Source organism: Triticum urartu, chromosome 5A (genome assembly GCF_056163025.1).
Source record: "Triticum urartu cultivar PI428250 chromosome 5A, HENAU_Tu73, whole genome shotgun sequence".
Taxonomy (NCBI): domain Eukaryota; kingdom Viridiplantae; phylum Streptophyta; class Magnoliopsida; order Poales; family Poaceae; genus Triticum; species Triticum urartu.
In genome coordinates, this window is record NC_141877.1 from 424,920,763 (window position 1) to 424,933,122 (window position 12,360).

At 42.7% G+C, this 12,360-nt stretch overlaps 1 protein-coding gene across 1 annotated transcript; it reads left to right on the plus strand.

Annotated features, from left to right (window-relative positions):
* Positions 1–1,973: 1,973 nt before the first annotated feature.
* LOC125509397 (glutamate receptor 2.2) lies at positions 1,974–10,640 on the plus strand. The gene is given in 5 exon segments (XM_087526293.1): positions 1,974–2,443; positions 3,069–4,399; positions 5,149–5,452; positions 7,364–7,723; positions 8,537–10,640. Coding segments are annotated over 5 exon segments (2,460 nt in total). The 5' UTR covers positions 1,974–2,103; the 3' UTR covers positions 8,662–10,640.
* The last annotated feature ends 1,720 nt before the right edge of the window (positions 10,641–12,360 follow it).

Genomic DNA, 12,360 nt, shown 5'->3' on the forward strand with positions numbered 1-12,360 from the left:
GGCCTTAGGTCCATGGAAGCGCGGTGGACCTTTGCCCTTGCCGGTGGGAAGGTTTGTACTCCGTTTTAGGTGTTCTTTTGAGGATGATTAGGGTTTATGTCCTGCTCAGAAAGGCAAGGTGGTGGCGGTTCCCTAAAGAAGAAATAAGGCTCCCCACCTAGCCCATGTCCTGATGGTGCATCTAGTGTCATCGAAGGGCATATGGAGGTGTGTCTCTAGCAGATCTTGTGAGATTCGGTCGGTGTTGGTCTTCTGTGGATCTCCGTGGATCTAGTCTTCGTTTGTGTGTCTTCAAGTTGGATCTTTTCGATTTACGCATGTTTTTATCGATGACAGTTGTTGTTTTAGTGCGCTAGTCCTATGGGGCCCCGGCACAATGACTTTCTAACTGTCTACCGCAACAAGCTTATGCCCCGACTCCAATGAGGAATGGGCAATGACGGCGGTGCACACTCCAGTGCTTGTAATCATAGTTAGGTGGTCTACAAACAAAGACACAATTTTTATGTTCCTTCTATTGTCATGATAGATTATGAATAGATCGAAAGTTCTCTTTTAAGGGTGTGTCTAGAAATCAGTCGATTGAGACTTGACGAAGTCTTGCTCGAGTGATGTCGGCGTTTTTTTTTGCTACAAGTGGCATGGGTAGATGCTACAAACGGCGACGAAAAATGTTGCGATGGTATTGCAAGCAACAACAAAAATGCTACAAACGTTCTAACTAAAATGCTACAACCGTCAATGAAGGATGTTGCAACCGGTGAGATGACGTGCTACACAACCAATGAGGTATGACGTGCTTCAACCAACAAGACGAACGTTGCAACCGGTAGGAAAAAATGGTTGCAAACGGTCAAAAGAAATGCTGCATGGTCAACTGAAACTTGGTTAAATCTCAGTTGACTGATTTTTAGCAGGCCCTTTTTCTTTAAATACAGTTTTACCAGACAAACAGATGGCGCGCACCACAGCTAACAAGAACAGTATACTCCGAGGCCATGGCGCTCTCTAGTGACAGGCCTCTCTTTGACCGCAAGGTTGTGCTCAGTACGTACTGAGCATGCCGGCGCCGAGGTCCCGTCCTGGTCAGTCGCCAAGTTGACGCGAACTGGGGAAGAAGGCCTTGAGTTGCTTCGAAATCCATGCCAGGCACGTGTCACCTGGTCATTATGTGGGTCCAGCTTGACGGGCAAAGTTTGAATCTAGACTTGGTCCTGTAGAAATATTGTTTTTCCAGCGTATACTTTCCATGATTCCATTTGATTTGCATGTCTTCAGGCCACAATCGATCATGACGAACCAACCACTACATAAACTGATGGATAAATCAGAAGGCCAATTATGCAGACGCCTCAAGTCTTCCACTATCAAAATCTGATTCTCAAATGTTTAACAGAATCCTAGCCACCAGCAAATATCACAATGACATGGCTTGACTTCTGCTCCTGTAAAAATAATTGCAACAACAGGAAATTATTTCCAGCAGTGCCATTTTTCAGGCTGCATGAATCTGTTATCCCTCGCGCTCTTAAAAAGAGACTATTCGAATATGAATGTAATCAGCGTAGCACATATGCCACTACTCAATAGTCATTAACTAGCTCGTTCCTCTATTTTCTCGAGAAGAAACGATTAAGTACAGTTACCTAAGCACCTAGAGGGGGACATATTTCTGATCTTTTGATCGATTCTGGAAAGTGCAACTTCAGTTTGATGAAAAATGCAACTTGCACTATTCAAAAATAAACCTTCCACCACACAACACAAGCATGGAAGAGTATAAGCTGAGCTCCTTGACTTGTCACAATCCCATTCCTTAAGGATCAAAGTCTTGGATTCAGAAGATTCAACGGATGAGGAATTTACCAACGTCATTCTTCATGGGTTTGGCACAGGAACTTTCCTCGAACTTGCCGAGCCATCGCTTCAAAGTACAGGTGTCATCCACTTCATACATACATATAGAACGGTAGATTCTTCCACAAGAAAAGATAGCCCAAACAGACAGTTGATATTATAGTTCGGAGCTGACGAATCTGAAAAATGTCAATTGACTTGGTTAGAATAACGCCAATTATTGCTGTTCCCCAGGTGCAATGAACAATGATAACCATTGCTATAAGAGACTGCATTGACCCTACACCACACCACCCTGTTCCTGTAGAAACAGCTCAAGAGATGGACGGCGCGGCAAGGGCCACCTTGTTGGTGTTGTTCTTGCCGTTCCTCAGTCTCAGTGTTGCTCAAAATGTTACCCAGAGTAGAGCGGGTATACTCGATGTCGGAGTGATCCTCCATCTGAAGTCTTTGGTGGGCAAAATAGCACGTACCAGCATATTGATGGCTATGGAAGATTTCTATGCAGTCCACAGGAATTATACGACAAAGCTAGTTCTCCACATCAGGGATTCCAACGGAGACAATATGCGAGCTGCATCACAAGGTACATATCACATTTTGAGAATTGTTGTCCGTCACCGAATTTTGTACGAAAAGAAGCTATGAAACATAAGAAAGGAACTGTTAAACTTGGTATCTGTGATGAAGCGAAATCCTGTGCTGTTCTTATTTTGTTGTGTATCATGATAGCAAAATCAAAACATTAGGAACTTTTGCTGATTTCCTCATAAAACTCCAAAACATAGATTTATGTAGAGAGAAGCAAACCAAAGAAGCACTGAAACTGTAATTTTCCTTAATTCATTCAGTATACGACTTCTACAAATGTATTGTGATTGTTTTCTATTTCCACTGCAAGTCTGAAACAAATTAAGATTTTTTTTACAATATACTACTTTCAAAAAGATGACTTCGTGAATTTGCGCAAAGATAAAAATAGGGAACTTTGGAATTTCCCTATGAACCTGATTCCTTGATATACTTATGCCCCTCAAAGTCAGAAACCACCAGTACCTGAAGAAATGATCATGTAGCCCAAGTCGTTATACTTTTCAGCTATAACATCAGAGATTGCCTAATGTACATGCACTAGATACCTTAGCTGCAACCAGAATCTACACAAATGTTCTTTAAATATTTTCTCTTGACTGAATTGCACATTCGCACAGCTGTTGACCTGCTGGAAAATTACTATGTACGGGCCATAATTGGTCCACAAAAATCTTCAGAGGCAACTTTTGTGTCTGATATTGGGAACAACAGTCAGGTCCCAGTTATCTCCTTCACAGCAACGAATCCCACCCTTTCATCTGCTGAGGTGCCATATTTTTTACGTGCAACTGTAAGTGATGCTGCTCAAGTGAATAGCCTTGCTGCTCTCATTAAGGCATATGGCTGGAAGGAAGTAGTGCCCATCTATGAGGACACAGACTATGGCAGGGGCATCATACCCTACCTGGTTGATGCCCTCCAAGAGTTTGGAGCTTCTATGCCATACCGCAGTGCAATCTCTCGATCAGTAAACAGTGACCAAGTTGAGAAAGAACTATACAAGCTAATGACAATGCCAACAAGGGTCTACATTGTGCACATGTCATTGGCCTTTGGCTCCATTCTCTTCACAAAGGCCAAAGAGTTAGGAATGATGAGTGGAGCCTATGCGTGGATTTTGACAGATGGGATTGCAAATGTTGTCGACTCGCTAAGCCCTTCGGTTCTTGATGCAATGGATGGTGCATTGGGTGTGAGATTCCATGTGCCTAAATCGAAGGAACTTGGTGATTTTACTAAGAGATGGAATGCGAGGTACAGGCAAGACAACCTGGATGACCCACCATTGCCACTAAGCATTTTTGGGCTCTGGGGTTATGACACTATTTGGGCCTTGGCACAAGCAGCAGAAAAGGTAAGCATGTACAATGCAACATTTCAGAAGCAGCAAGACATAAAAAACTCAACGTGTCTTGGAACTTTGGGTATTTCTACAATTGGTCACAAACTTCTAGATGCAATCCTACAGCGTAAGTTCAGAGGCTTAAGTGGTGATTTTCACCTGAGGAGCAGGCAGCTTCAATCTTCCATATTCCAGATAATTAATGTGGTTACAAGAGAGCCGAAAGGAATAGGTTTCTGGACGGCAAAGCATGGAATAATACAGAATTTGATTCAAAATGGATCAGAACACACATACCTAAATTCTGGGCCGAATCTGACTCAAGTGGTTTGGCCAGGAGAAGTATCTGCCGTGCCTAAAGGGTGGCAAATTCCTACCAATGGAAAGAAGCTCCAAGTAGGTGTACTGACAAGTGGGTATCCTTAGCTTATAAAGGTTGAAAGGGATCCGCTAACCAATGCAATAACTGCCACTGGGTATGCAATTGACGTATTTGAAGAGGTGTTAAAGCGACTCCCATATGCAATCCCTTATGAATATGTAGCATTTGATCAAGGAGTAAGCAATGGGAGCTATAATGATTTTGTCTACCAAGTTAATCTTGGGGTAAGTAAATCTTGGTTCTCACACTATCCATATCGTTATTGCAGAAATTGGGCATGCTCTCTTTATTGCACAAAATATTTTACTAAATTTACTATGTATATTGTAGTGTTTTATTTTTGCAAAATTGTCTGCATCTATGCCTACTTGTACAATCTAATCATATTTTAGCAATTTTGTACCGTTTTATTTTTTCCGGGCAACTGTTTCCACCAGTTAGTCATACTGAATGCTGATTGGTACTCCCTCTTTAAAGAAATATAAGATCGTTTAGATCACTAAAGTAGTGATCTAAACGATCTTATATTTCTTTACAGAGGGTTTAAAGAAATATAAGATCGTTTAGATCACTAAAGTAGTGATCTAAACGATCTTATATTTCTTTACAGAGGGGGTACAAGTATTAGATAGATGGGCACAAGGGCTAATTATGTCAGGAATTAAGGCATTCCTTTCCTCCTTGTTCTATGTGCATATACCTAAACAATATTTATTCTGGGCGAAAAGATTATTACTAACTGTATGATTCAACCAGTTAAGGTTTGACTAGATGTATGCCCATAAATGGCACTACTAGTGTTTTTCTAAGATTATGGTAGAATTGTTGCATGCGTGCTGTTTGCTAATGTTTTCCGCAAGCCCTAATAATTCGTAACTTTTGTGGAGATTAAGGAGTAGTATAGAGTATACTGATCAAGTGATCATTAGTTTAAAGAAACATGGGTATGCAACACTAAATGACATGCTTGCAGGTGTACCAAGTTGCAGTCGCGGATATAACTATCAGGTACAACAGAACTTCCTATGCTGATTTCACATTACCTTATACTGAATCTGGGATAGCAATGATTGTGCCAGTAAAGGATGGAACGACAAAGGATACATGGATTTTCTTGAAGCCATTAACTACTGACTTGTGGTTTGGAAGCATTGTATTCTTCATATTCACAGGGGCTGTGATCTGGCTATTGGAGCGACGAATCGATAACACTGAACTGACTGGCTCCATTTCCCGCCAGCTTGGGATAGCAATATATTTCCCCTTCTTTGCTGATAGTAAGTGACGATGTTACCATATTATACTTTCTTATTTCTGTACAGAATATTGCATATATAATACATCCCCCCCCCCCCCCCCTCTCTCTTACTTTATGTTTTAAAGTACAGCCTCCAATTCTGGAACCACTAAAAAAAATCCCCATTGCCTGTTTTGACTATGGCCGACCGTGTTTTTGTCCTACGTGTCTGCCACCTCACCTTCTCCCCCGGCTCCTCCATGCCAACACATTGCAACAAACTTTCAAACTAATTTTCTCCTAAATTGTTTCTGTGTTTGCCTGAAATTTGAATAATACTGTCAGGAGATCACCTTTCAGATTTTTTTCTGAGAAGTTTGCATTTTGAGGCAAAATCTGAAGCGAAAACTTAAGAACTACTCCCTCTATTCCTAAATATAAGTCTTTCTAGAGATTTCACTATGGACTACATACGGATGTATATAGATGTAGTTTAGAGTGTAGATTCATCCATTTTGCTCCGTATGTAGTTCATATTGGAATCTCTAGAAAGACTTCTACTCCCTCCGTTCCTAAATATAAGTCTTTCTAGAGATTCCACCAAGTGACTACATACGGAGCAAAATGAGTGAATCTACACTCTAAAATATGTCTACATACATCCGTATGTTGCATTCCATTTGAAATGTCTAAAAAGACTTATATTTAGGAACGGAGGGAGTATGTAGGAACGAAGGGGGTAGTTTTATCCTAAATTGTTGGATGAAATCTGAAAACTAGAGTCAGAGGATCATCTTTGATTATATATAATTATTTATATTTTTCTGGGAAGTTCAAATGTTGACAAAAGATTTGAAGCAACAAAACTCATAATTCAAACTGTCCAGAAAAATGTGAAACAATTACAGAAAATCAAAGATGATCCCCTTAATCTACTGGTCAAATTCAGCCAAATGGAACAAAGCTTTAGGAAACCATCAATTCTGAAGTTTGTTGTGTCATGTTGACGTGGAGGGGAGTAGATAGAAGTTGAGGTGGCAGACACGTAGGACAAAACCGCAATCAACCACAGTTGGAGTTTACACTTTAAACAGAGAAGTTGGGGAGGGTTGTAACTTAAACTTCATCAAGAAATGAGGGAGGTAATGCAGACTTCTCTCTGTTAGGAAATTCAGACCGATAAATTTCTTGTTTCAAAAAAACAACTGAACTTTATATAGTGTATAGAGTGAGCAGGAACCAGTACATAATTAGGTAATAAAATTTTCATGTCCTGTACCAGTAGTCCAGAATCGCAGAATGTAACGCACAGCTGTCAGAGACTGGGGAACTTTGGTCTATAGCCTCACAGTCCCAGAGTCATGATCCAGGTAGTTTAGGGTAGAAACAACAGCAGCATGCACATGGGAAGGGTGTGCTGGGGTCAGGAGGGAAGAAATATCCCGCAAAGAAAAAACGAGAGATAGATTAGTAACTTTAAGTTCATTCACTTTATATGTACCGGTGGCCAGGAGCTTGAAGCCAATAGTTTTTTTTTGAAAGGGGTACTTGAAGCCCATAGCTGGGCGGGCCAAACAGAAGGAAATACCTCGTGGAATGTTGTTCCAAGGCCCAGGATTAGATGTATAGTGTACAAGATCCCCATTGGGTGGGCGGGCCACACCACGGGCTGGCCCTAACGTACCTCCGCACCTGCTGGTGGCACTGCAAACATCGCAATTTTATTTTGGCGAAGTAGCACTTGATGGTATCAGGTCAATTATTCCTAATTGATTTGTGTTACTATTTACTAATGATCAGTTACCTAGTGTTCTGTGAAATGTACTCAATTTGTTTTCATAATTGTTTGATTTTGTATTAAGAAAACAAAGGATGCTATCATGCTAAGAATCAATTCAGTATTCGTCTTCCCTTTGGACCTGCTGATAGATGGTTGTTCACCATTTTGCAGGGGAGAGGGTGGAAAGTATTTTGTCTAGATTGGTCATCATTGTATGGGTTTTGGTTCTCCTCGTTATTACATCAAGTTATACAGCGAATTTATCATCAATGCTTACCGTGCAGCAGCTTCAACCCACAGTAACTGATGTCCATGAACTCCTTGCGAAAGGAGAATATGTAGGCTACACAAATGGCTCTTACTTAGGGGACCTATTAGAACAAATTGGTTTTGACAGAAGAAAGATCAAGCCATACAGTAATCCGGATGATTTTGATGATGCACTCTATAAAGGGAGCAAAAATGGTGGTATTGCTGCTGTGATAGAAGAAGTCCCATACATCAAAATATTCCTCTCTAAGTATTGCAAAGGTTATACAATGATCGGACCAATTTACAAATCTGAAGGTTTTGGCTTTGTAAGTTAGCTATACCAGATAATTTTTGTACATTACATACCTCTAAAGTGTCAAGTATAAAATGACTAGGAAAGTTATACTTGAAAGCTACTCAGACACAGAAAAGGAACTGACACGTCAAAGAACATACTTACATACTTACGTAAACATGAGTATATATGGAAATATAAGATATAGATTAACAAAGTTGCGGCATGATCAATGAACAGTGCTAAGACCCAAGATGATAACAAAGCAATGCAGTTTAACAAGACAATACCTGGTATGGAGGTCATCATTCTCCGCAATCTTTTACTGCAGTTAGTACTTTCAAAAACTTTTAAGCCATACTGTTAGTTGTAGTAGTTTGTTACAAGGAACAACTTATAGTAACAAAAACTATTGGCCAGTGATGTAAGGTTCACGAACTATGCAGTGCACATTTGAACATATAGGTACACTGGACGAGAAGCATATGCAGTGAAAATCATATATTTAGTTCTAGAAAAAAATTATATTGACCAAAGACACCAAATTACATGCACAAAGAACTATAGGCAGCAGAGTGGCATATCACAGCTAGTATCAGGTTGACAGCTTCTATCGACCAAAACTTGAAATTACATCACTCAAAAAGAAAGAAAAAGCAATTCAATCCAGGGGCACTTGTTTGCAGAAAGTGTAAATACGTACCATGCTATTTGTGTTCACTTTCGTGTGGAAAATAATTTTTGAATTCCTATTACTCAAGTAGTTTGTATAATATTGAATATGTTTACTTGCGTAGGCATTCCCCAAGCGTTCCCCTCTGGTCGAGGACTTCTCAAGGGCAATCCTCAGCATAACAGAGGGAGATACTATCATTCAGATAGAAAGGAAATGGATAGGAGACCAACATGCCTGTCAGAATGACGGCCCCACCATCGGCTCAAGCAGTCTAAACTTCAAAAACTTTTCAGGACTCTTTCTGCTCACAGGAGTTGCTTCAACTTCTGCCCTTTTGATAGCCCTCATGATGTTTCTCTACAAGAGGTACAAGATAAGGAACGGCACAGGTCAGATTGAGACGACTGCAGATTCTAACCCGTCCCACGATATGCAGTTAACTGTACCTGATGATTCAGATAGCTACGCCTGCCAACAAGAGATAGAGATATCCAGAGAACTCACAAGCCCGTGTTCAGAAGTCCAAACAACTCCGGATTTTATGCCTCATGGAACACCAGCCAATGGTTTGTAGCGCCATGTTAAGTCAGCCTTATTCAGGTTCTCAGTCTCCAGAGTAAACCTGGTCAGCTTTTGTTCTCATGTGTGTATTTGCCTGTGTAGTATGTATGAATGCTGACAGTCATGCCTGCTAACTGCATGCCAGTGCAACTGCAATGCAACTGTAAGCTTATTATGTAATGTATTCTAATTTTGCTCAGGTTCCAAGTGTAAATCAAAAATCTATCAGTGTAAGACTGTAATCCAAGGAGTATCAGGGTAGCCTGAACTACAATTTGGCACCTGTGCATTGTGTCTGTGCCCCTTATCGAGGTCTTCCGAGAGCATCGCCCCCTTTCTTCCAGTTTCAACCATGACCACTGCACAGCTTCCTCTCAACCTGAACCAATGCTCAGGTTCCAATGCTCGCATTTCATCAGACACCCTAGAGTGGGGCAGGCACAATGTGTATCCACCGTATCTGGAGGCGGAAGCAGATTTTTTCTAGACTAGATAATTGCCCGTGTGTTGCAATGCGCATAAATATTCTAGTATGTTAGCCAGTGATTTATCTGCCCATATTAATGTGATTGTATAAATAAAGGTGCACCGTGCACCGTGCAAGTGATTTACCAACCTAAATAAATTTTAGGATTATACTTGGTAAAAACTTATTGACTTGTCAAATGGAACATATTTTTATTTGGTAAGTCAATAAAAGGCGGGGCAGTTAAGATGGTTTTCAAGGAAAACCGGTGAAAAAAACAAAGATATAGGAAGGGAAAATTCAAAACGCAGAGAAAGGGGAACATACAGGTTGGACGAAGGACAGGGTGGACGACGGATCTCTGCGTTCTTTTTGAGTAGGAGAGAAATAGGGGTAACTCCAACGTCAATCCCAACTGACAGAGTTAAGGAGGCAGCCATCCAATGCTAGTCATCAAAAAATTTCTCACTGGTCCGCCTCTCTTTTCTCAGACATTTCATCGAACATGCTGTGTTCACTCCCGGCAATGGCACACACTGCACTCACACGCCGGCGGCCGAGCTCGCTGGAGAGGCCGGGCCGTCGCACACACGCACTGCACACACACACACGACGCAAGGTGCACACACGCGCGCATGTCACGCGCCCAGCCGGCAAGCACGCGCTGACTGGCACGCACGCACGCGCCTCTGCGAGGAGACCGCGCTCCTGGAGCTCGATGGCGGATGCCGGACGGAGCGCACCGTCGGAGAAGGACGACGACCCACTGGGCGCGAAGCATCGTGGTGGCCGCTCCTCCTCGGCCGCCATGCCGCGCGGACGGACGCGCGCGCCACGCAGCAGATCATGGCCACGGACCACGGACAGGCGCGTATGTAACTGCAGCCTCGTCTGTTCAGTTGCATTTGCATCGTCAGACCAGTGCATGCACCACCAGATTAGTTAGTCCGTACTCGGAGCGAACGACGACGCCCACCATGCACTCCGCCGACGAGCCCATGTCCACTCCGGCCGCGAGAAGTAGCACCACGGCAGCAAGGGAGGCACCACGGAAGGTCGCAGCGGAGGACGGCGGCAAGAGCACGGTGTCGCCGTCAATTGAGCATGAGCAGCAGATGACCCGGTCTCGCTGCGGCACCTGGGCATGGTGGCTGACCCGGACTCCGAGCCTTCCGTGCTCACGGAGGTGGGCGTGCAGTCGAAACCCACCACATTGAAGCCTAGGGTTGCAGAAAAGACTCTTATACATTTTTGTGCCAAAAAACATTGATTTTGGTCGTAATCATTTGCAGAAAATATCTAACCGTCTGTTCGGGCAGTTTAACCTCTATTATGACAGGTGGGGCCCTGTTTCGTCTACGTGGCGTCACGGCCACGAGCTGACGTCGTCTAACGGCGTGGCGGCCGCTACTGGTCCGCCATGTGGGTAAAAACTGGATCGATCCAGCTCTCTCCTCACGCTCTCGCCTCTGCCTCGCCCTCTCCTCACTCTGTTCTTCTCCCCCGGCGCCGCCACACAGCCGACCGCCGTTCTGCTGCTCCCTGGTGCCATGGTGTCGTGGAGCGACGAGACCAGTGAGGATTCAGTCCTGAACATCTCCTCCTCCTGTGATGGCATCATCAAGGTCAGTTGATTAGATAGCTAGAGCTAGAGTTAGGGTTAGTGAATTGGGGATTTTGTTTGAGCTTGATCTGAACCTAGCCTCCTCTTTGCTTGCTCCCGCAGCTTCCAGCTACGATGCACGATCCAAATTTCAATGGCACTGATGCAGATGTGAATGTCTTGTGTGAACACGGTGAGCCGGCTGAACGCTTTGTAGCATTTGAAGGGATGCACATGGGCAGGAGGTTTCTTGGATGTGCTAAGAAGGTATGATTCACATCCTGTGTAAAGGAAGTTGTTTGCTTAATGCTTTGTTTATCAAGATGTTAAGATTTTTTTAGTTTGGTCTTTGTTTAGCTTGTTCTGACATGCCTTGTCATTAGTGGACTGTACACATTGTTTATTGTGGTCAGTGCTTACTCCTTTGTTTATCAAGTTGTTAAGCTTGGTTAAGTGCTTTGTCTTTGTTTAATTTGCTTTAGCCACCGTTGGAGTGTGTTCTCATTAGTGGATGGTAGTCATTGTTTATTATGGTCAGTGCTTAATGACTTGTTTACCAGTGGGCAATGTTAATTTGTCTGTTGTATATTAAGGAACCTGTCAGTGCTTAGTGACTTGTTTATTTGTCTGTTTAACAGTGCACATATTAGATACCTGAACCTGTTGGTTTGATGGTCTTGAAAATACGATGGAGTATGGCAGTTAATAGTGGTCTTCATCCTAGTCACGTAGACAATTATTTATTCTTTTATTGTTTATAATACAGGAAGGCATAAACTGTGGAGTAGTTCAATGGATTGATTTTGAATGGCCAGACTCAATGGAGAAGGCATTGGCCAAGCTATGGGATATGTATGAGGAGATTAAGTCAGCTAGGACCAAGGACAATCTAGAGAGTTCCTTTGCAATTCACAACCTGACAGAAAAGAAGAAGAAGCTACAGAAGAACTATGACAGTTTGTATGCTGATGTGAATGCTCTTTTGGATGCCCAGCAGCAGAGGGGTGTGGAGTTAACCAATCAAAAGGAGCAGAAGCAATATTTGAAGTGAAGATTGCTGAGCTAGAAACTGTAGTTGGCAACTTGAAGGCAGAGTTGTCAAAGAAAAAGGAGGAGAAGAAGAAACTACAGGAGAACTATGACAGTTTGTATGCTGATGTGAATTCTCTCTTGGATGCCCAGCAGCAGAGGGGTGTGGAGTTAAACAATCAGAAGGAGCAGAAGGAATATGTTGATGTGAAGATTGTTGAGCTTGAGACTGTAGTGGGGAACTTGAAGGCAGAGCTGTCAAAGAGAGAGGAGGAGAAGAAGAAGA